This window comes from Diorhabda carinulata, chromosome X, assembly GCF_026250575.1.
Source record: "Diorhabda carinulata isolate Delta chromosome X, icDioCari1.1, whole genome shotgun sequence".
Lineage (NCBI taxonomy): Eukaryota > Metazoa > Arthropoda > Insecta > Coleoptera > Chrysomelidae > Diorhabda > Diorhabda carinulata.
The window spans coordinates 65,475,403-65,502,238 of NC_079472.1; the positions used below are offsets into that span (position 1 = coordinate 65,475,403).

General features: G+C 33.9%; 1 protein-coding gene across 1 annotated transcript; it reads left to right on the forward strand.

Annotated features, from left to right (window-relative positions):
• Positions 1-1,093: 1,093 nt before the first annotated feature.
• LOC130901400 (monocarboxylate transporter 14-like) lies at positions 1,094-26,836 on the forward strand. Its single transcript, XM_057812792.1, has 6 exons — positions 1,094-1,343; positions 8,583-9,293; positions 14,903-15,095; positions 15,168-15,325; positions 17,012-17,234; positions 21,586-26,836. Exons 1-6 carry the CDS (start codon positions 1,335-1,337, stop codon positions 21,882-21,884), a joined length of 1,593 nt encoding a protein of 530 aa, XP_057668775.1. The 5' UTR covers positions 1,094-1,334; the 3' UTR covers positions 21,885-26,836.

Sequence of the window (26,836 nt, forward strand, 5' to 3'; positions counted from 1 at the left end):
TCTGATAATATTATCGAATTATTGACTACAGTTGTTAATATTTAAAAATTATTTATAAAATAAATCATAATAACGTGGAAGAATTTATTGACGTCGACAAAAAAATTAATTTTTGGTTAGGTTAGAAATTTTCTATTTTATGTGGATGCGCTCGATAATTCATATTGGGTTGATTATCTAATTTTATGTGTTGTTTTCAAATATATATTTATATGAACTACATCGATAATTATTAAAATAATTAATAAATACAAATTGCACATGCTCATACATATATAATACATGAATTATAACGTACCTTGCAACCACGTATTTGTTAGATGTTCCGGCAATATCATCTACACCTCTTTCTGCCATAGTTATTTGAAAATACTTTCAGTTCACTTTAGCGGAACACAATGATAATAAAACAATGACAGCAATATAAGTATGTTGACACTGACAAATTAGAAAGTTGCGCATCATAGGGTTCGCACCAAGAACGTAACGAGGTCATTCATCGATAGATTTTACTCCTCACATTTTTCTCATACCGGGCCTCTTATATATGCAAATCGATTCTTAAGGAGTAAACTCCAAAAAAAAGAGTTTCCGATTGATGGAGAAATTTTAGCCCCAAGAAAAAGTGTTTGCGTTTTTTTTACTAAAATCCAATAAAATTTAGTTTCGAATACAAAAAAATTGTTTCGGCAATAGGAAACCACGCATACCAAGGAGCCCTGACGGGACTTTCAGTGTTACCGGTTCCTGGACTATTAGTTCAACAATAGATAACGATAAATATAATGTCGATATTTATTTCTTGGACACCCCGTATGTACCTTATTATTAGATAAGAAAATTATTGAGAACGAGACATTCAGTATAGCATTGTTATCGTTAAAGATAAAATAAAATCTACTTCCGTTGTGATGCTGAAAAAAATTTATTTCAAAAATCTTATTGCAAATACTATGACGTATTATCAGTTTCATATTAAATAAATATGGTTGTTGTTAAAAATAACCGTTGAAAGTACAAGAATTGAATAAATTACAGAAAACAATTTAGTGATAACCTTAAAAACTGCTGCTTTATCTCGGTTTGTCCAATCGTTTATAACGAGCAAGCCGATCAACATTATTATATATTCATACAAAAACCATACTTAGTGTGTTTGTCGCCTTTTCAAAAGTCAAAAAGAGGTGAAGGTTGTTCGATAAAATAATACTGGAATAATTAAAACGAGAATTCTACTGTGTGTTGCATAAGTACTGCACGAGGAATTCTTCGAGGCGGAATAGAAAGCGGTGAACAACAGACTAATCGCGAATCAATTTTAGGAGATTGTATCAATGACGAACGTAAGTTCACTACTTTTTTATATTTAATAAATTAAATACTTTTTATTACATTAATAAAATGATAATGTTACATTGTCCTTTATACTAGATTATTTACGTGAAAAAATATTTTTATTATCACGTGTGTTATACAATTAACAAAATCAAATTCAAACTGTGTTTAAGAATGTTATTTTACTTTAATGATTAGTTCAATATATTAACAAGTGTTCGAACAAAAATCAGTAGATTAATTATACAGGGGTAAGTTGAAAATATTCTATATTTATATAATGTGTTTCAAAAGAAAGTTTACATTTAAAAAAAGGATTTTAAGAAATGTTTAACGAAAAAAAGTTTATTACATATTAAAATACATTGCTTCGAAATTTATTTCTAAACAAAAGCATCGTCCAAATGTAAAACGTTGCGATGACAGCATTCGTTTAATCAAACACCTGATGGCCGCCATTTCGTGACAGATATTTTCTTTTAATTATGTCAGGAAAATCGTGAAATTTAGATTTGACATAACACCGCAAAAAAATCCGTAGGTGTTAAATCGCGACTGCGTGAAGGCCAACTTATGTCACCTCTCCTGGAAATCAATTTGTCAGGAAAAATTCCACGAACTCTCGACAGAGGTCTATTAGACGTTTGTGAAATTGGTCTGTCCTGCGCTAGAACCATGTTCTTTGGTTATATTGATTGAAGTTTTGCAGTTTAGGCGTGGAGAAACTGTCTAACATATCGCTACAAATTCACTGAAACTGTGTGATAAAAATGAGCTTCGTTCGAAACCAAGATGCTGGTCATTGTTGGAAACCGCTTAAACATCTGATTTAAATCAAGCCTCTTAAGGTTTAAATTCTCGCACCAACTGATTTCTGTAAGAGTACAAACCCAAAATGTGGTATTACGATGATTTATTCTCCTTTGAAGCAACAGCATGCTTTCGAATAGCTGCGCTCACGCAATATACAATACAAAGGTGAATTTTCTTTTGAGACACCTTCTATTAATTGATAAACGAACTGGCAGATGAATTAAAGAAGATGATATACCTTAAAAATCCATCCTATAAACATTCAAACGAGCTCAACAGAAACTAGCTTTCATATGGAAGACCACTGCATCAACTTACAACGATTCTGCAGCTTTCTCTGTCAACTTAAATATCCTCGGGACGTTATTACTAAATTTAAATTTATTTTTTAGTAAAAAACAATAAAAATATTTTTTTATATTAAATATATATGTACTGTGTCGGCAGGCGTCAATAACGAAGCAAACTGATAATTTTTATAGAAAAGTATGAATTTACAAACTTATTACTTTATATTTTAATTTGTATAGATGATTAATTATATCATAAATCTTCTAATAATGTAAATAACAAACTTTATGTTGTATACTGCTACTTTCCCTGAGACTTTTTGGACCTTGCATAATACTAATTTTATTCAACGAGTGGTAATTGTTTTGAATGAAAAGAAATACATCTCTCTATTTTCACAATAATTTCATCTCAAGATTCGTTGAACGTATTTATTATTTGTGAGAAAAATAGTTTGTCTTGAAACATAGTTAGTGATAAATAAATCGGAACAAAAACTTTTTGTGATTACTCTAGTTATTTCTTTGTTCAATTTAAGTTTGTGAGCAAAAAAATCGACTTGGGCGATACCACTGCTATTGCAAGTCACTGGCAAAAAAACTAAAAACCAAATTGTGTTTTTCTTGGTGAAATATCAAAGCTAATGACATTAGCTTCAAAATGATATTAATTATTGAAATCCTCCTTGCTCTCACAGTCCAAAAATATGTTGACGCACCACTTGAAAGTCTTGAAACCGATATACGTGTCCGAGAAGTAGCCTATGCGCTGAACATGAGTGAGTCTGCTGTTTCCATAGTTTTTAAAAGAGGCAGAGATGACAGATTCATTGTCAGCACATCGCTGAGAAATCTGGCCATCGCTGGTGTTCAATTCCAACTAGAGCTCAGAGAAACGGGAGAAGCAATCAGAAGAAGACTTAAGGCAGCTACCTTTGAACCAAAAAGGCAAGTTACTGGCTCCAAATTGAACAATAACAACACAGACCACTCATTAGAAAGCTAAAGGCTTTGGGATGTGGAAATAACTTGTTCTTTAAGGACACTTTAATTTCTTACGAGACTTACTAACAGAAAAAATTTCCTGTTTTTGTCGTGGGGATGAGTATTAACAAGGCTTCTTTAAAACTAGCTATCAAATCCCTTCCGTCGGTACGATTTTGCTGGGGGTTATCCCATATCCCCAAGACACCACGGTTCCAGCTGGGTGCTCTAAATTTTCATACTTAAGAACCTCTACCCACGAGAAATAGTCCATTGTATCGATAAAAAGAAAATTTGTTTATGGTATAGCCTTGTATGGAAAATTGGATTGAGCATAGGCATGTTCATTTTCAAATACATAAAAATGAAAGTCAGGATTAAATTTTATCACATGGTAGCTCTGGTATTTGGAGAAATTATTATAATATGTTATCCATTATATTGATAATAAAAAAGGAAATTTGTGTCAGAGATTTCTTGTTTGTCGCCAAAATAGACTTTATAATAAATCTATTGTTTTAAGTAATGCACTAATTATGATAATCCAATCTAAATAACATCTGACCATTACAACTGAAACGTTATTATCTATATCCTCGTTCATTATTTAATAATGTTATTTAAACTAAATTGTTGCTATTTGGAAAATACTTATCATTATACCAACAGCAACACTAAACGTTGAAACTGGTTTACAACTGCTGATAATACACGATAACAAATTTCGTTTATTTGTCACCTTTCAGTCGTTTATTATAATAATGAAGAATGTATATATACAGAGGTTAGTACGAGATATGTACTAACTTAATTTTATACTGTTTGTCGTTAAGGCAGTTTGACATGGTGCAAGACAACTTGCAAGAAATTGCATGCAAAATAATTCATATATTAATATTGCACACGTCGCTTGATATGCAGTTCAATTAGAAATGTTTTGATAACTCCTGTATGTACAACGATCTAAAAATCTACATATCTCCTAAACCATGAATTTTATCGAGTATCTTTTGTTGAAAAAATCGATTGAAAAATTCATTTTTGCTATCCTTAGATTGTAAGGGTTATCCATGTAAAAGTTACCATTGGGCATCAGCCGCCCCTGGTCACACTAAATGGACATATGTAATCAATCAATGTTCGAATGTATAATTTTAGAAAATATACTTAAATATAAGTATTGTGTATATTGTAATTTTGCAGCTTTAAATGCCTATAACTCAAGAACGAGGGGACGTATGATAAAATTTTTTATGTCACAGCATTATTTTCACGTCTACACACTACCGGTTTTTTGCATTAAGTCCCGGTACTCACTGTATATGTTGCTGCTTCGCTTTTAAAGCTTGATGCACCAAATCGATAAAGTAAAGGACGCTTGACATAATGCAATATAACGTGCAAGAAATTACATGCAAGGCTCTGTAAACAGTAAAAGTAAACAAATTCCTAACCTCAAATTTTTACTAAGATTTTGTGCATAGTTTAACATTGAAAATAACGAATAAAAACGTATTGTATCATGTCAAGCGGCCTTTACAATATTGCATAAAACAAACAGCTGGACTTCATCTGTGGTTGCTTTTGATCAAGAAATATTGCGTCTTGCATTGCATTGCACGTTGTATTGCATCATGTCAAGCGGCCTTTACAATCTTGCATAAAACAATCAGCTGGACTTCACCTGCGAATGTTTTTTATCAAAAAATATTGAGTCTTGCATTGCATTGCACGTTGTATTGTATCATGTCAAGCGGCCTTTACAATATTGCATAAAACAATCAGCTGGACTTAATCTGTGGTTGCTTTTGATCAAGAAATATTGCGTCTTGCATTGCATTGCACGTTGTATTGCATCATGTCAAGCGGCCTTTACAATCTTGCATAAAACAATCAGCTGGACTTCACCTGCGAATGTTTTTTATCAAAAAATATTGAGTCTTGCATTGCATTGCACGTTGTATTGCATCATATCAAGCGGCCTTTACAATCTTGCATAAAACAATCAGCTGGACTTCATCTGTGGTTGCTTTTGATCAAGAAATATTGCGTCTTGCATTGCATTGCACGTTGTATTGCATCATGTCAAGCGGCCTTTACAATCTTGCATAAAACAATCAGCTGGACTTCATCTGTGGTTGCTTTTGATCAAGAAATATTGCGTCTTGCATTGCATTGCACGTTGTATTGCATCATGTCAAGCGGCCTTTACAATCTTGCATAAAACAATCAGCTGGACTTCATCTGTGGTTGCTTTTGATCAAGAAATATTGCGTCTTGCATTGCATTGCACGTTGTATTGCATCATGTCAAGCGGCCTTTGGGAAATAATGTACTATTGCCTACGAGACGCAAAAAAGTGGAAAGTATTGAGTCTCGTCTGTTAACAAAAGTTTCGTCTCATGTTTCGCCCGAAAGTCTCTGCAACATTTTTGAATACGCTCAAACCAATTTTGGAAATATTTTTTCTACTCTGGAGTTGATATCGTAGAAACATAGTTTTGAGTCTTCAACATCTTCTCATCTTCTGCAGGTGATAGAAATCGCTTTCCGCGCTTTTTTTGTAAGGATTGGATGCCGAGAAAATCCTTCACCATCGTACTCAAGACTGAGTGAGATGAGATTCTTGCAAACGTGAATATCGTGGGCTCTGTATTGGAACGGTTGAAAAATTTATATCGGGGTAGAAGAGGAAGTCAAAGAATCATTAAAAAAAATTTATTCGTTGTAATTTATGAAAGCGGAGCACTGTAAACCGTTTCAATGGAAAATTACGAACATAACTCAAGGTGGATATAATAATAACATCTACTAACTCTTCACTAGCAAGGTTATACATTAAATATTATCGTTATCCGTTTACAAATAATTTATTACAGTATTTACCTATTAGATCAAAGAGTAAAAAATGATGAAATTAAAAAAAATTTACAATAAAATTATTTCTAAATTCAGATAAAATGGTGTCAATAAAGGGACATACCAACGAACTGGTTCTAAATATGTCGACATGGTATTTAGATATTGTTAAATTTATCGATTTATAACTATGTATACAGTGTGTGTTAAAAAATTATGTATTAAACTACACTCGTAAGGGAAAAAAAATCGACTCAAGTCGCACGCTCGCGTTCAAAAGTTTCTAGCAAAAAACCTACAGCTTCCATTCTATTTCTGATTTTAGTATCCCATACCCATTAGTCTTATATCTATAATGAGTGGTATATTTTTTTGGTAAAGAAAAAATTGCAAACTAAAAGTTCCAATAAAAACCAACTCGGTTATTGTTTCAATTGAACCGCCCGCTCAAACCATTCAGGAACCTCCTCCAAAAGCAATGTCAAACACTACGCGAATCTTTCTCCAAGTCTTCTGTAGATTCGTCTGAGAAGAGCCCCATTTGTCGTTAGTCCAATTAACGCGATCTCTGGCAAATCCTACACGAACTGCTCGGTAGGCTGGGGTTAATTAGGAGCTAGTAGCTTTTTGGCTCAAGGTTAGCTGCCTTGAGTCTTCTTCTGACTGTTCAGCTACTCCTCGCGTTTCTTTGAACTCTTGTTGGAGTTGAACTGTAAGGGCCCGATTTCTCGGTAATCTCTTGAAACAGCAGATTGACTTATTTTCAGCGCAATTGACTCTGACCTTGTCACAATAGGATGACCGCTTGAGCAGCTTTATCACTTGTTGTGTCCATTTTTAAGTTGAATTCGTGTTTGTTGTTGACGAAAAGTTGACCCATCGTGGAAAGATGTTAGTTCTTCTTAACGCGAGTTAAAGTTTTTTACGATTATGTCGAATATACTTGGCAACAATGCAATGATACTCCTACGAAATAAAGGTGTAACATCCTGAAGAAATATTATTCTAATTCAATGACCTTCAAGTGACAGAAGATTGTTGATTTAGTTGTTAGAACTAGTAGAAGCAGAAGCAGTGGTGCTAAAACTAGAGATACGTTTTCTACTAAGTCTGAAGACCACCAAATTTTTTATGACAAAACACATTAAATTGGTGGTCAGTGTTCTTACTAGTCAAATACTTCCTTGAGATGATAACCATGGAAGAGATCAACTGCAAATTCTGCGAGCAAGTCATAGAAACAGCAGAGCATCTAGTCCGCGAATGTCCTTTCCATTTAATCAAAAGGTTTAAGCACCTCGAAGGTGCCACCTGGTCCTCGGAGTCACAACTTAGACTGCCTCTTTGAAAACACAAGACATAGTCTTAAAATAAGAAGAAGAAGAAGAAGGAATAATGATAATACCTCGCGAAGATATGAAAACCTCAGAATAATAGCCTCCTTTGGAGGAAGCAGAACCATGAGATACAGAGTCTTGTACAAAATATCTTCTATAATTGTTCTTGATCAAGTATGAATTAATAGGAACATGGAAAAGTGTCTTTATCTTTGAGAAATAGAAAGTCAACTACAAACTAATGTAGGATTGAATGTATGCTCTAAACATACTGGGTGATCATACTAAAGTTCATTAACATGGGTACTGGGAAGCGAGAATCTTATAACAGGATTGGATACAATTCTAAATTATAGTAAAAAAAATCACTAGATCGAAGATAAATGAAACGTAGGCGTAGGCGTAGAAAAGGCAAAGGACTAAATGAAGGATACAGACTCTAAGACTTCTTAAGATCTGAAAATATCGTAGTGGAATGGACCACAAATCACAGGCACCTGAATTTATATGGTTGATGGAGTAGATTCTGTTGACCAGAACTACATAAAATATTATCACTAAGTTAACAGCATTCATGGGGTTTAGTGGCTCCAATTTCATTGCACATTTAGTCCTCTATGCACAGGGATCCAGAAGTGCTTCACCACCCATTCGCCAACCAGCTTATTACGTGCTTCGGGGTATACCTATCGATAAAATGGTATGGAATGTTTTATACTCTTTTTGTAGAAAATTCTTGTATTATAGAACAGGTTAGGGTTGCATCTGCCACTACCGTTGAATATGGGAGGGGATCTCTCTCAGTCAGGATAGTTGTAAAGACGAGAATACGTAACCACTATCAATCGAACTTTCAACGAACGAAACATTAACTAAATACAGTCATTATTATTTTAACAAATCGAATACAAGCTGCTGAAACAACCTGATATTTAAACAAAGTAAAAATTCTATTTTTTTACAGGACAATTCAAAAGAAAACCACCAACCAGAAGAGTCCGAGCATGAAGATTCAATTCCAGCGCCGCCCGATGGGGGATACGGATGGGTGATCGTTTTCGCTTCGTTCATTTGTAACATGTTAGTAGACGGTATCATCTACTGTTTCGGAATTTTTCTAAAAGACTTATCTATACATTACAAAGAATCGGAGGCTAAATTAGCATGGGTGGGTTCACTATTAGCCGGCGTAACCATGTTAGTCGGCCCCGGAGTTAGTGTAGTCACTAATAAATACGGTTGCCGGATATCCTGTATGTCAGGAGCTATAATAGCATCAGCATCCTTCGCTTTATCGACTCTATGTCCTTCCGTGGAATTATTAATGTTCGTTTATGGTGTATGCGGTGGTATAGGATTCGGTTTAATGTATGTACCAGCTGTTGTGTGCGTGGGGTATTATTTCGAATCGAAACGATCTTTAGCTACCGGAATAGCCGTTTGTGGTTCCGGTGTTGGTACTATAGTTTTCGCGCCTTTCGGAAGGTACCTATTGGTTACTTTTGGATGGAAAGGGGCGAATTTAGTACTTGCAGCGGTATGTCTCAGCGGTGTTATCTTTGGATTCCTCATGAAACCTATTGAATATAAGAAACCGGAGAAGACGGTGACTATGGTCTATCAAAATGGAACACCTGCTATAATGGGCGATTTGAAGAAAAGCTATACGAGCCTTGTAAGTAAATTCCGATACCAGCTTTACACTATCGATTAAAAATGTAATATGAAGGATCATTCAAGAATTTATCTGCATTTTCAGTAGATTTCAGTATAATAGTTTTATTTTTAATTTACTATATATCTGTATGCTGCTTCGTTCAAATCTTAGTACCGAAAGTCGTACAAACTGCAAGCAGACCGTAGATGCTTGTAAGAAACGATATATTCAGAAGGTAAAACACAATCTTCTCAATTGCATAAATGGATCAAGGTCTATCTGGTCCTCAGTGATAGCAAACCACGTGGCAAGCTTTGGAATAGATTATACGGAAGATTGTACCATTCCTGCACCAGTATGTCGCGAAACTCTCTAGAATTTCAAGGGGCATGCACATGTCTCCCCATACCATCCAAAATGTATTTAATGGGAATCAAGTTCTGTATATAGGTTGTGTCGTCTCCAATAATAAGCATGAATGATAAAACATTATTTTCTAGAATTTCTATCATTTACTTGCGCGCAATTTAACTAACTCCGTGCTAGCGTCAAAAGATATGCTTCCCCATACCATAACTGATCCTCCACCAAATGGAAGACGCTCGGCAATACACGCTTGAGTTTATCTCTCTACACGTCTATCTGATCCCATAGCGGTGGTCCAGTAGCACTAGTTTGAGAAGATGATGTATGTTTACATTTCTTGGTTCTTGCAGATGGTTTCTAAGGGAAGCTGCAATGACCGTTCGGTTTCTCAAAGCACTAGAAACGAGAAAGAAGTCATCTGTAGCTGTTGTAGTCTTGCCTCGTCCTGTACAATGCCATACGCATTGTACATCTTGCAATTTCGCGCTGACCGCGGCCATCTTCATTACAAACAATTTACAATAAACAGTTGAAAAGACAAAAACAAAAAATTTGCCGATAATGGTTTTTGTCAAACGCTCATCAAAACAACTGGAACTTTCTGTTTATTCAAGCAATCAGGTACAAATTTCTAATATAAACTAGCCCTAATTTTATGTTCAGCAGTGTATATAGGAAATACAAATGATTATAAATTTTTCTAATGCTCTACGAGGTATTTCAAGAAAAGGTCATTCCGTATTTAGGATATTCACGATAAAGAGCGTTGAAATTTATACGCAGCTTTTGCCATTTTTTCCTACATTTGTTTTTGAATATTTTGATAGGAAAATTATGTGGAGTAATAACGATACTGGTATGAAAATTTTGATTTCAAGCTAGATTTCTGCTTTTAACGAAACATCCTGTAGAATATTAATTTAAATTTCCGTATTCAATGAACTATGATCATTAAAACTTGAAATTAACCTCCATGGGTCGCGATTATTAAAATGAGAATCAATATTTAAAATTAACATTCAATATTCTGTCCTGATTTTCATATTATTTTTATTAAACGCAAATCAAAGACGAAGCAACAAACTAATCGTCAATAATCGACATTAATGAAAAAATAATTCAATATTAATTCAATAATAAAAGACGAAAGAATTTATTTCGAAAATATTCCAACGTCATCGTTTATATATTTACATTGTTGCCAAGCAGATATTTTGTAGAAATTCAAATACATTCTCTGATATAGTTCTTCCAATATCAATCAGCAGATTATAAAAACTTGTCGACAACTTTGTTTGATCTAAAACATCATCATTATACCTCGTTAACTTGCTACAACTGAATATTAAAATATAAAACGTAAATAGACGAGTAAAATGTACCTGCCTGTAAGGGAGTTTGGCTTAAACAGGATACCAGACGTGAACTGAGCCCGTTTTGTATTCCATTCGTCTATTAGAACTTCGGTAGTATTTTATCTGACGCAAATAATCTTGTCGCCATCGAACTATCCTTGACAATTCGGTTATTGCCATTCATTTATTCAGTTTTTTTGTTTAAATCCACATGCTGACAAAACTTGACGCAATTTTTCTAAACTGGTATAATTGTATTCTGGAAAATCTGCTACTTTTTGGTGTATTATTTCTAATATCTCCTTATAAAAACTATAAATTGTCCTACGTATAAAATCTTTAGTAGATTTGTCAACTGGTTTCAGATTTTCTGTGAACGATGCACAGCAAACCCTTTCGTGAGAACTCGATAAATGAAAATTCAATATTATACCTCGCGAACTTGCTACCACTGAATATCAAATTATAAAATGTAAATAGACGAGTAAAATGTATCTACTTGTAAGGGCGTTTGGTTTAAGCAAGGTACCAGACGAAAACTGAGCCCTTTTAATTCCCCATTCGTTTTTTTTTTTCTAGAAAACGAAATTTCAAAACAAAAAACCATACATAAGATACAGAAGCTAAATAATATCCCCCAGAGTAGCTCAATCAAAATACTCTACTCCAAAAAGAAGATGAATTTTAAGAAAAAGTTTTAAAAAACGATTTTCGGTTACCAAGCTTTAAAAATGTGAATCTCTCTTGACTATTGACGTCCAACTAAAAGCGGGAGATACTATTAGATAAAGAGCATTGAGAAGACCTATTTTCAATTTTAAATGCGGACGAACTAAAAAAGACAAGCCCCATTTCACACATGATATTTTTAGATTTCACTTCTCTACCACGTAAGAAATTCTCAACAGCACATAAATAATTTAGTGCTGTTGTAGCTATGCATTCGTATTTAATTGATAACGAGGTCAAAAGTCTAAACAATGTTTAGAATGCTCCAATTAACCAACAAAAGTCATTTTATGGAAAATATACTTAATTTCAAAAATATTGTTAACTTTGCCAACTATCTTTTATGGTTTTGCCCAAGCTTGTCTTTAATTGCGTGAACCAATTCATCAGTAACCAAAAACGGATGACGATTCTTTCCAAAAAAGATCGATTATTAAATCGAATCGAATCGTAATCTAATGAATCGATTCATAAAAAAATCGAGGTCTAAAACAAGAAAGGCACCATAATAAACATTCTCTGGGATATCTTATCAGTAAAATCAGGAATTTTTTTAGTTCAGGGAATTCGATAATATTAATTATATTTATTACTATATCAAAGTATGAGATCAGGTATAAATTAAAACATTTAGTACAGTGATCCAAGTAAATCACTTCGCAATTTTAAAGACCTTCATGGATTAGTTGGAAATTTTGACAGAAGCTCAAAAATGATCCAAATAACAAACCTGATTCGGTGCCAATGTATGCTTCCACCCCAGGGGTGAATGCCACCCTTACTCCCGGGTGGAAATTTGAAATTTCAAAATAACACCGGGAATCTATAGAGAATCGAATTATATGCACAAAATGCGGAATGAAGTTTTTTATTTAACCCAATAATTTATGAGTTATTCGCGATTGAAAATTTAAAGAAAAACGCGTTTTTCACGAAAAACTGGAAAACTACGGATTTTCTGGAAAAAATTATTCTTATCAAAATTGAAGCTTATAAAAAAACAAAGAAATTAGTCAGTTTAAATTAAATTTTTTAAATAATATTCAGCAACTTATGAGTTATGACGAAAATAAGTTGAGTAACTCGAATTTGAAAAAAAAGTTTGTCGGTAAATTTGATATCATGTGCGGCGAAATTAAAATTAATCGTAGCCCATGTAAAATTATCTTTGTTTAAGCCCTAAAAACACGTTCCAAAAGTTTGAATGGTTTGGAACACATATATTTTGAAAAAAGTTATTTAATGTGAATTTTTTTTTTCGATTTTTAAAAAAATTTTTATTTTTTCAAAATATCTCAAAAACTATTGGATATACGAAAAAAATTTTTTTGAACTAAAATTAAGCTTTTATTTTACTGAACATTTGGCTTTTTTTAAACTCACATAGCTTGAAAATTAAACGAGATATAAGCGTTTAAAGTATTAATTTCAATGCCAAGGGAGAGTCTTCTTCGCCTTTTAACATCAAAATTCTCTGAATAAAAGGGCCTAGAAGAGTTGCAACTCATGATTTTGTAGCTTATGAAATTCCCTACAAAATGATATATGGATGAATGCAAAAAGCTTAAAGGGAAGCCGAGTTATTATTAAAAAACCGAATACATTTTTCTAGAAACGAAACGTCTAAGTTTTGATATTTTTGGAGTATTTATATAATACATGCAAAAAAATAATATATATGTATGTTATGAGTGGAAGATAAAAGATAAAGGTGCGTTTCTTCCGTCGTAATTCATTTTTAAATTTTTTAAATTTTTTAAATAACTGTATTAGTGTAGTTTTTAAGGGTAGTTACATATAAAAATTAGAAATAATACATTGTTAAAAAACAACAAACATTTCACATGTTTGAACATAATGAGCCCTATAACAGTTTCCATTTAGTAATTTGCAATTTTTCCCATTCTGAGGGGTGGTTTTTGTTGGTGGCATTATTAAAAATATTGAGGGTCAGATTTCTTATACTTGAAAACAAATTCTCCTATTACGATCCAAAATAAAAAAAATTTCATGTTTTTTACCAAATTTTTTAAATAATCTTTGTATGAGGGGTTGTTTTTAAGGGTAGGTGAGCTGTAAAATATCAAAATATCAAAGTCACGATATAAAACAATCAAAATTTATTATATTTGAACATAACTATAGCCAATTACCGCTTCAATTCATTAGTTTTCAATTTATCGGAGTAAGGGGTGATTTTCACCCCTTAAAAATAAAAAGCATACTTTGCGACCAAATCAAGTTTGAAGAGGAGAGTAAGATGAACTTAATTCCAAATTTTCAACAAGATCGATAAAGGTCTTTAAAATTGCGTTGTTTCGGTAGATTTTAAGCTTGAATGGCTGTACTAATTTACATATATTCATATTTGGTACATTAAAAAGTTAAGAAGTTAAAAATAACAGTCTGTCAAGTCTACTGGGATCCGAGCAGTTCCAATCATCCCTTGCGATGTTGCCGGCAATTGAAAAAAGCCTCGATACTCAAATAAATCACGGCTATAGAGTGAACATGGCAATAGATTTTTATTGTCAGTAAATATAGATCCAATAAATCGATTCAGTACAACATATCAATTTAAAAAATCGATTTATTTGATCCGAGGAATCGATTCTTGGATTAATCGATTTCAGATCGCCATCGACAGACAATTTTCACTTTAAACCTCAATTCCTCGACGATTTTGAAACAAAAAACCAAGTTAATTATTCAGGATTTAAGGGGGTCATGACCTCCATGACGCCCCCCTGGATTCAAGCTTACTGACATTATAAAGAACCACACAAAGTTCTAATTCTTGAGATTTTGTATATAAGATTATAATTTGATAATCAGTAAATCAAAAATAAAGATATATTTTAATTTCACAAAAATTATTTCACACAGGATGTCCTGGATCGGAACACGGAGCAGAGTCATACAGGGGAACCCAAAATATGACGATTAGGCATATTGAGCACCCTGTTTACACTACCACTACACCAACACACACAATTACACTGTCTGACGCTCGTTTCGATAACCAAGTTATCGTCTTCAGAGACAATTTACCTTCAGTCTTTGAGGACGATAATTTTAAGCTCTATAACTCATTATACAAATCAATTGTCATATTTTGAGCTCCTATACACATTTCGGTTTTAAAATTTTATCATATCAATTTACTATACGTTACAGACAGATTTATCGGCATCAAGACATTCACTAGCTAGTAACAAAAGTAAAAAAAGTCAAGTACTTCCTCCATTAGCGAGACAAGACGTCCTTTATACAGGATCAATAAGGAATCTAAAAGAATATCAATCCCAAAAATCTTTACATGATTTCAGACAGAGCATGTTGAACATACCCACAGACAAATCAAAATACAGTAAGTGAAGAATGAATTAAATGAGCATTGAAACAAAGTTACATAGTGGATTTGTAATAATTTTTCTTTTAGGTGTTAGTTCATCAAGACTGTGTAGAATTTTTGGCGATTTACTAGATTTGAGTTTGATCAAGAATCCAGTTTTTATAGTGATCATTCTATTAAATTTTATGGGTTTTATAGCTCTGTACATTCCATTCGTTTTTATAGGGGAAGCAACAGAAAAAGACGTAAGCATTTTTTAGATTATCAAAATAAAAAAATAACATACGCTGGATTTGGCCAGTGTTAAAATAAAACATGAAATAAAAATCGAAAACTGAACAAAATTAATTTATTATTTAATTTATTCGTGAAGTGTCAACATTTATTTTCAAAAGTGGCGCTAATCGTCGATATTGCTGGTGCAATAAACAAAAATTGAGTCAAATAAAAATCAATGACTAGAATTTGCAACCTCTTCTTAAATTTCCGGAAACCTGATCGAAACAATCAAGATCTTTCACTATAATTCACTATATTTAAGCAATATAGTGATGACCTCTCGTACGACCCCTCGTTTATGAGTTATAGGCCTTTAAAGTTGCGTAATCAAAACATTTATTTAAATATACATTCAAACATTATTAATTTTCACTACTAACTGAAGACCAGGGGCGGCAGAGGTCCAATGGTTAATAATCCGTAGCCTGTACAATCTAAAGATAGCAAAAATTATTTTTTTAATCGATTTTTTAACAACTCTTTGCTTAACTCAATAATATTTATGGTTTAGGAGATATGTAGATTTTTAACAATACTTCATCGGAAGCAAACAACGATTTTTCAAAATAATATTATTTAAAATGTCTTCAGATAGCGATTCAGTCATTCTATTTGAAGTAAGATTTGAAAAATCAAGAAGTAGATAGGCTCTGGCCTACCAAAAATTTGAAAGATGGTGCGATTTAAAAAATATAAAGAACATCAACGAAAAGGTACTACTTGCTTATTTTGAAAATTTATTTCATTTAAAAACTTTAAGGGCGTCGACTTTGTGGACTACATATTAAATGTTGAGATCTGAACTCATGCTTTTGGCTTGGCTGAAGAGACGGTTAGCAGGATACCAAGCGGAAAAATTTTGACGAAGGAGAATGTAGAAAGATTTATAAAAGAGACTGATGACGAAATATTTCTATTTGCAAAAGTACGACTGTTCCTTAGGACGCAACGATTATAGGGATTGCGGAAGGCTGAAATCACGTTTCTACGATAAGACGTTTTTGATAAAGGCACCTTTTTTTTCAAAATTACAATTCCAGAAAGCAAAACACACGTTATTCGTTAATTTGTAGTCACTGCTGGAAGTAATATCAATATTGTTGATCTCTTAAAAAGTATAGAAATCTCCTTCTGTAAAGAACGACAGATTTTTTACTTGCTTAGTACCTGGGTCTATTTAATGTCAAAGGATACACAGGATGCTCGTGAGCGTCTCTCCTGGCAGACTCAGGAGCGGAAATTTTGGAAATAAAACGAAACGGAGGATGGAAATCCAACAGTGTGGTCGAAGGTTTTGTTGAGAGTTCATTAGAAATAAGAGAGAAGAATTTCATAAAATATTCTGGGCCAATCCCCTGGCATACATGTAGATATCACAGCTTCAAATGAAATTAACATTAGACAAGAAGTTCAAGAGAATATTCACCGAGTAAATGATCTTGAAATACTATTGAATGAGTACCTAATTGTCATTTTAAATAATAAAATAATTGTCAGTTTTTACAGTAATTAATAAATTATTCTTTGAAACTTAAACTGTTACGCAAAGTTTTTACATAACTACTTTTCATAACTGATATATAAAGGTTAAATATCATTTTCCTCTCTCGTTATGTAATATACTATTTCTCTATTGTATTATATATTTTTAGGATATCAGTAAGGATCAAAGTACGTTACTTATATCCCTTATGGGTATAACAAACACCGTGGGACGGATAGTTTGCGGTTTCATTGCAGATTTTCCGAAAGTTAATACTTTATTAGTTAATAACGTTTGTATGATAGTTATGTCGATTGCACTAGGAGGAATAGCTTTTTGTCATCATTACATTTCGTATGTTGCTGTTACTTTCATATACGGCAGTGCGATGGGTAAGTTTCACATAAAAAGTTATATGTATAAGGTGAAACACGAACAAATACTCAACCAATTTTAAAACTAATGCACTACACAAATATTTACCAAAATAGTTAATAGAGCTCGTCACCTGTCGTTTCAGTTATTACAGGGCTTATCAAAGTCATCAGGAGCTGTGGTGAATTTCGTTTGTTGACGATGGCTCGCCATTTCTTTCTGTTTTTGGGTATTTCTGTAGTCTTCTGTTAAGTTTATCTGTTGTAGATCTTTCCCATTTTCGTACCGATCTGCCTCCTTTCTTTCTACCTCAATCATATTTACAGTAACCAATTGACATGAACATCTTTGAGTCCAAATTCTCGACTAACACTTTTTATAGTCATTTAAGTAAAAATAGATAAACTACATCCCACTAGATTACATGATATCAAAGAGGAACACCCCCTTCTGATTATCAAAACACAGTAGTCGTAACATGTTCTGCCGAATACGTGTTTGAATTTTTTTGGTGTTGGTGAATCAGAGTGACGCCATTGACGGATTGTTGTTTTATTTCGGGGATGTAATGAAACAACCACGTTTCATCTCCTGTGACGATAGAGTCCTACAACTTCTCTTTGTTGCTTACCCCCTTATATTGTTGAAAAACACAGTCAAACAGTTTCTCCTTGTGTCCTGGTTATCTTGTTTAAGCAATCTCCATTGTGCCATCGGAACCTCGAATCATTTTTAAGCCAGTTCTTGAGCCTAAACGTTTATTTTTAGGTTTTAAATGAATTTTATCATCCAATTTTTACATTTTTGGGTTAGTGATCCTAAACGTCTATATTTAGCTTTGAAAAGGATTTAATCATCCAATTTTTACATTTTTGGGCTCACTGTAATTTTTAGGCCAGTTACTGAGCCTGAAAGTCCATTTTTAGCTTTTAAATGGATTTTATCATCCAATTTTTTCAGTTTCAGATCTTACTGTGATTTTTAGATCAGTTAGTGAGCCTAAACGTTCATTTTTAGTTTTCACATTTTCGGGTCTAGCTTCAATTTTTAGGCGTTATTGAGCCTATACGGTAATGTTTAGCTTTTATATGGATTTGATCATCCAATTAACACATTTTTGGATCTTACTGTGATTTTTAAGCCAGTTAGTGAGCCTAAACGTTCATTTTAAGCTTTGAAATGGATTTAATCATCCAGTTTTCACATTTTTGGGTATAACTTCAATTTTTAGGCCAGTTAGTGAGCCTAAACGTTCATTTTTAGCTTTGAAATGCATTTAATCATCCAGTTTTCACATTTTCATGTCTAACTTCAATTTTTAGGCCAGTAAGTGAGCCTAAACGTTCATTTTTAACGTTGAAATAGATTTAATCATCCATTTTTTACAGTTTCAGGTCTCACTATAATTTATAGGCCAGTTAATGATCCTAAACATCCATTTGTAGCTTTGAAATGGATTCAATCGTCCAATTTCCACATTTTAGGATCTTACTGTGATTTTTAAGCCAGTTATTGAGGTTAAACGTTCATTTTTAGCGTTGAAATGTATTTAATCATCCAGTTTTCACATTTTCAGGTCTAACTTCAATTTTTAGGCAAGTTACTGAGGCTAAAGGTTCATTTTTAACGTTGAAATGGATTTAATCATCCATTTTTCATAGTTTCAGGTCTTACTATAACTTACAGGCCAGTTAATGATCCTAAACATTCATTTGTAGCTTTGAAATGCATTCAATCGTCCAATTTCCACATATTAGAATCTTACTGTGATTTTTAAGCCAGTTAGTGAGCCTAAACGTTCATTTTTAGCTTTGAAATGGATTTAATCATCCAGTTTTCACATTTTCAGGCATCACTATAATTTATAGGCCAGTTAATGATCCTAAACATTCATTTGTAGCTTTGAAATGGATTCAATCGTCCAATTTCCACATTTTAGGATCTTACTGTGATTTTTAGGCCAGTTAGTGAGCCTAAACGTTCATTTTTAGCTTTGAAATGCATTTAATCATCCAGTTTTCACATTTTCATGTCTAACTTCAATTTTTAGGCCAGTAAGTGAGCCTAAACGTTCATTTTTAACGTTGAAATAGATTTAATCATGCATTTTTTACAGTTTCAGGTCTCACTATAATTTATAGGCCAGTTAATGATCCTAAACATTCATTTTTAGCTTTGAAATGGATTTAATCATCCAGTTTTCACATTTTCATGTCTAACTTCAATTTTTAGGCCAGTTAGTGAGCCTAAACGTTCATTTTTAGCTTTGAAATGCATTTAATCATCCAGTTTTCACATTTTCATGTCTAACTTCAATTTTTAGGCCAGTAAGTGAGCCTAAACGTTCATTTTTAACGTTGAAATAGATTTAATCATCCATTTTTTACAGTTTCAGGTCTCACTATAATTTATAGGCCAGTTAATGATCCTAAACATTCATTTGTAGCTTTGAAATGGATTCAATCGTCCAATTTCCACATTTTAGGATCTTACTGTGATTTTTAAGCCAGTTAGTGAGCCTAAACGTTCATTTTTAGCTTTGAAATGGATTTAATCATCCAGTTTTCACGTTTTCATGTCTAACTTCAATTTTTAGGCCAGTTAGTGAGCCTAAACGTTCATTTTTAGCTTTGAAATGGATTTAATCATCCAGTTTTCACATTTTCATGTCTAACTTCAATTTTTAGGCCAGTTAGTGAGCCTAAACGTTCATTTTTAGCTTTGAAATGCATTTAATCATCCAGTTTTCACGTTTTCATGTCTAACTTCAATTTTTAGGCCAGTTAGTGAGCCTAAACGTTCATTTTTAGCTTTGAAATGGATTTAATCATCCAGTTTTCACATTTTCAGGTCTCACTATAATTTATAGGCCAGTTAGTGAGCCTAAACGTTCATTTTTAACGTAGAAATGGATTTAATCATCCAGTTTTCACATTTTCATGTCTAACTTCAATTTTTAGGCCAGTTAGTGAGCCTAAACGTTCATTTTTAGCTTTGAAATGGATTTAATCATCCAGTTTTCACATTTTCATGTCTAACTTCAATTTTTAGGCCAGTTAGTGAGCCTAAACGTTCATTTTTAGCTTTGAAATGCATTTAATCATCCAGTTTTCACATTTTCATGTCTAACTTCAATTTTTAGGCCAGTAAGTGAGCCTAAACGTTCATTTTTAACGTTGAAATAGATTTAATCATCCATTTTTTACAGTTTCAGGTCTCACTATAATTTATAGGCCAGTTAATGATCCTAAACATTCATTTGTAGCTTTGAAATGGATTCAATCGTCCAATTTCCACATTTTAGGATCTTACTGTGATTTTTAAGCCAGTTAGTGAGCCTAAACGTTCATTTTTAGCTTTGAAATGGATTTAATCATCCAGTTTTCACGTTTTCATGTCTAACTTCAATTTTTAGGCCAGTTAGTGAGCCTAAACGTTCATTTTTAGCTTTGAAATGGATTTAATCATCCAGTTTTCACATTTTCAGGTCTCACTATAATTTATAGGCCAGTTAGTGAGCCTAAACGTTCATTTTTAACGTAGAAATGGATTTAATCATCCATTTTTTACAGTTTCAGGTCTCACTATAATTTATAGGCCAGTTAATGATCCTAAACATTCATTTGTAGCTTTGAAATGGATTCAATCGTCCAATTTCCACATTTTAGGATCTTACTGTGATTTTTAAGCCAGTTAGTGAGCCTAAACGTTCATTTTTAGCTTTGAAATGCATTTAATCATCCAGTTTTCACATTTTCAGGTCTAACTTCAATTTTTAGGCAAGTTATTGAGGCTAAACGTATATTTTTAGCGTTAAAATGGATTTTATCATCCATTTTTCACAGTTTCAGGTCTTACTATAATTTATAGGCCAGTTAATGATCCTAAACATTCATTTTTAGCTTTGAAATGGATTCAATCATCCAATTTTCACATTTTTGGGCCTTTCTGTAGTTTTTAGGCCAGCTCTTGAGCCTAAACGTACATTTTTAGCTTTTAAATGGATTTAATCACCCAATTTTTACCTGACATAAATTAATCTTTAAGAAGCTGATCTTCTGGACAATCAGATCCGAAACCGGTAGTCTTCCACTCCGTTCTTCGTCGTGAACTTCCATGCGACTTTCAGCAAAAGCAATGCACCATTGTGGCCCTGCTGAACGGACATGTACTCTTCATTATTAACCTCAGTCAGTTGCCGACTGAGGTTAATAAGGAACACAGCACTGTTGTCGGATTTAGCCTAGCACCTTCCTTCGACGCTGTAGCTCAATGAAACGTGAAATGATATAAATTATATTTTTTAAACTATGTAAATTTTTGTAGAAACAATTGAGATGTCGTTATGAGAAACATTTTCTGTTTCAGCTGGTTACATCTCATTGACATCGATTCTGTTAGTAGAGTTCCTCGGATTGGAAAAATTAACGAGCGCCTTTGGACTTTTAATTCTCTTCAGAGGTTCCGGAGCTCTAATCGGACCACCTGTACATGGATTAATCATGAAATCGTTTTCATATTCGCACGGTTTTTTGGTAGCTAGCGGCTTTTTAACTATTTCGAGTCTATTGTCGTGTTCGATTCCATTTATAAGAAAAATTAAAAGAAACAACACCAAAGATAGATCGTTAGAACCAGTGAATTTAAACGTTGAAGAGGCAGCATAGAATAAATTAAAAATGTTTTTAGTACTCGGAGAATGTACAGTAAGAGGAAATCAACTACTATGCCTCAAATTAATCGAATATATACGAGGTTTGATCAAAAAATAGAACTAAAAAATTTATTAATTTGCATTAATGGGAGGAGAATGTAGTAGAGGAAAATGCTAATATCATTTGTATGATTAGACAATTGATTTTAATAAAAATATTAAATTTTTTATGCGACATTGAAAATCACATAAACACATGTATTGTTTACACAGTAAGACCAAGAATTTATGTACGACATTTCCAATCTCTCAAACGAGTGTTCGACGCGATTTCACAGTAAAAAATGATTAATAAGTTGATTAAATAGCTAAAATTCGACGAAATAAACGACAAAAGAGCTAATAAAATTTTTGGGGGAAAGCCCTATTACACTCGTGTAGTTCGAGTAGTGCGTGCTCTAGGTAGGATTATGTTGGACAGCTCGGAAGAGCAGCTACCGTAGTAGAATCGGTAAAATAGAGTCAGATCAATGGCCTTTCTCCTATGCTCTAAACTGTTCAAGTTTCTAGGATCGCCTATAAGTCTATTCTGTAGTGAGTCGAGCTCAATCCTATCCTCAGACTATACCTTTGAGCCGAGCTCCAAATGTGCGAGCAATACTTAAAGATGGAGGAATATGAGCCTTGTAAAGGTTTAGAAATTGTATTGCTCTAACCTCAAAACCGAACAAATGAATTTCTTGTTCCTTCTCGTAGTCCATATGTATATAATATATATAAATAAGGAAGGAAACGTTGAACAACTTCATCACTTACCAATTAAAATTTACCAGATCTCATAGGAAAGTACAAAAATGTGTACGCAATATTCGCGCCCGGTGTACTAGAACCTGTTCCCTAATAACTTATCTTAATCAGCACACGTACTTCGCCGGTGGTGGATTTTCTACTGAAGAGGTATATGGAGCGACAGTACCAAATGTCCACTTAAATACAAGTTACTGGAATTTCCTTACAGGGCCGGTCTGACACACCGTGCGCGAGTGATGGAAGGTTAAGATTGGTATCGATGGTGGTGAGGTGTTGCTGTGGGGCGACTGATTTGAATAACGGTATCATTGTGCAACAGTCGGCGAAGCTATAGATCGAGTAGATCATTGATGTACAGGATGGAGAGAGTAGGTGATAAAATCCATCCCTAGGAAACACCAGCGATGACCTCAAACCTTTCTGAGGTGTGACCATCGATAGCAAGCCGGATGGATCGGTCATTGAGAAAGCTATTAAGCCAGTCGATAAGTGAAAACGACAAACCGTACGATCTCAATTTATTTAGAAGGTTTGGCATATCAAGCCCTATCAAAAACCCTCGATATATCCATATATGAATGCCCCATATTTCTCTATAGCTTCAGTCCATACGTTGGTGCGATATACCAGGAGATCCCCAGTCGATCTACTGAAAGCCGTATTGATGATCGCTAATGATGTTAACACAGACTCAAGATGTGCTGGTTAACGAGTTTCTCCATGACCTGGACAATGACTGGGACTAAAGAAATCAGACGGTACTTGTTGGGAACTGTCTTTTTCATGTTTTTGTATTGGGTTGAACCCGAGCAAGTCTCCAATCTGCAGGGAAGTGACCTCTTTTATATAATAGAGAGAAGAGTTCAACTTTGCAAACTTTTGTCGCGTCTCTTTTTCGAAATTCCATTTCTGACACGATTGATCAACTCCAGGTAGGCTGAGTGGTAGTTCTCCAGCGCGAATCGAGAGTTGAATTCGAGGCAATCATGCGAATAAACGTGAAAAAAGAATTTTAAAAAAATTAATTTAAGATCCACGATGCATAGAAACTTATTGGTACCTTTATGATTTTAAAAACAAAAAAAATTATTACCTAACAATTATTTCTCCGTCCAACGTCATCGAACTAGAAAACTGTGTACCCAAATATCATAGCCAAAGTCAGGTTGAATTATAGACAAGACCGCACGTTTTGACAAACTTACAGTACAAAAGAGAACGGATTTAATTGGTAAAAAAATCGCCTTATGTCTCCTGTTCACCATTAAGAAGTACTTTGATACATTTTTCAGGTCTTTATCTTCAAAGTCAAAGTTTCAATAGCCCCCTGTAAAATTCAGAATTTTCGTTTCATTTGAATCTCAATTTACCCTCACAATTAAAAAAACTGATGACCTTGGTGAATGACTTTGACTGGCATGTTTATTTAGATCGATTTGAGTCACTAAGATTGTCTTAATTTAACTTATAGTAACCGGAATATTTACAAACTTATCACTATTTACTTCAACAATAGTTACTATAAATACTGCCATGAGAATCTATTTTTTGACCACACCTTGTATAAAAGTAACAGTACAAAATATGTTTTTGTCACTCTACTTAGAATTATCAAAAAAATTTTGATGAAATTTAAATTCTGTTTGTTTCAAAAATATATTATGTAGTGACAAGAAGCGAATCCGCGCGTTGTATAATTGCGCCGATCTCTCCTACAACTTCGGGTAGTTTTGGTTCAAATCATTCAGTAATCGCTTAAGGGGGTATTCTGGTCTAGAAAACATTTTTACTCTCAATTTTGTTATGATATTTATTGGTTTTTTAATAATATACAAAAAATATCAGAATTTCAATAAATTACAGGCCAGTAAAGTGCGGGCTCCAAAAAAAAGGGTGCACTGTAGTTGACATGATTCCTGCCCTTGTAGTGATATCAAGCAAAAATAAACGGGGCCATTGGTTGACATGATTCCTGCCCTTGTAGTGATATCAAGCAAAAATAAACAGGGGCCATTGATTGACATGATTCCAACCCTTGTAATGATATCAAGCAAAAATAAACGGGGCCATTGGTTGACATGATTCCTGCCCTTGTAGTGATATCAAGCAAAAATAAACGGGGCCATTGGTTGACATGATTCCTGCCCTTGTAGTGATATCAAGCAAAAATAAACGGGGCCATTGGTTGACATGATTCCAACCCTTGTAATGATATCAAGCAAAAATAAACGGGGCCATTGGTTGACATGATTCCTGCCCTTGTAGTGATATCAAGCAAAAATAAACGGGGCCATTGGTTGACATGATTCCTGCCCTTGTAGTGATATCAAGCAAAAATAAACAGGGGCCATTGATTGACATGATTCCAACCCTTGTAATGATATCAAGCAAAAATAAACGGGGCCATTGGTTGACATGATTCCTGCCCTTGTAGTGATATCAAGCAAAAATAAACGGGGCCATTGGTTGACATGATTCCTGCCCTTGTAGTGATATCAAGCAAAAATAAACGGGGCCATTGGTTGACATGATTCCAACCCTTGTAATGATATCAAGCAAAAATAAACGGGGCCATTGGTTGACATGATTCCTGCCCTTGTAGTGATATCAAGCAAAAATAAACGGGGCCATTGGTTGACATGATTCCTGCCCTTGTAGTGATATCAAGCAAAAATAAACAGGGGCCATTGATTGACATGATTCCAACCCTTGTAATGATATCAAGCAAAAATAAACGGGGCCATTGGTTGACATGATTCCTGCCCTTGTAGTGATATCAAGCAAAAATAAACAGGGGCCATTGATTGACATGATTCCAACCCTTGTAATGATATCAAGCAAAAATAAACGGGGCCATTGGTTGACATGATTCCTGCCCTTGTAGTGATATCAAGCAAAAATAAACGGGGCCATTGGTTGACATGATTCCAACCCTTGTAATGATATCAAGCAAAAATAAACGGGGCCATTGGTTGACATGATTCCTGCCCTTGTAGTGATATCAAGCAAAAATAAACGGGGCCATTGGTTGACATGATTCCTGCCCTTGTAGTGATATCAAGCAAAAATAAACGGGGCCATTGGTTGACATGATTCAAGCTCTTGTAGTGATATCAAGCAAAAATAAACGGGGCCATTGGTTGACATGATTCCAGCTCTTGTAGTGATATCAAGCAAAAATAAACTGGAGCCATTGATTGACATGATTCCAACCCTTGTAATGATATCAAGCAAAAATAAACGGGGCCATTGGTTGACATGATTCCAGCTCTTGTAGTGATATCAAGCAAAAATAAACGGGGCCATTGGTAGACATGATTCCAGCTCTTGTAGTGATATCAAGCAAAAATAAACTGGGGCCATTGATTGACATGATTCCAACCCTTGTAATGATATCAAGCAAAAATAAACGGGGCCATTGGTTGACATGATTCCAGCTCTTGTAGTGATATCAAGCAAAAATAAACGGGGCCATTGGTAGACATGATTCCAACCCTTGTAATGATATCAAGCAAAAATAAACGGGGCCATTGATTGACATGATTCCAACCCTTGTAATGATATCAAGCAAAAATAAACGGGGCCATTGGTTGACATGATTCCAACCCTTGTAATGATATCAAGCAAAAATAAACGGGGCCATTGGTAGACATGATTCCAACCCTTGTAGTGATATCAAGCAAAAATAAAATTTGCGAACCACCCAACACAAGCGTGAAAATCGTATTTTGTTCTAACTTGTTGATAAAAAAAGTTGGCTTCTAAAAGAATGTCTGCGGAAATTGGGACATGTCTCTTTCTCTGTTGTTGGAGCCATGCAAAGAGGGCTTCCTCAACTTGAGGATTTTTAGAATCGCTTTTAACAGATCTAAGGAAATTTTCAATTTTTTCTCTATTTTTCAAAAGGCCGTGAACCGTAGCTCTTCCAATGCAATCAATTTCAGATATGGCTGTTCCACCACGATCTGAAACACTTCTCAAAACTAAATAAACGCAGATGTTTGCTATTGGTAATACATAACAAGAAATTAACGGTATAACAGACTAACAGCCATCGATATGTCGCCTATTTTCGTTCCATTTCTTCGAATTATCTGTTAAATTAAAATACCATTTGTTATATTTACAGCTATATTGAAGAAACACACACAAAAA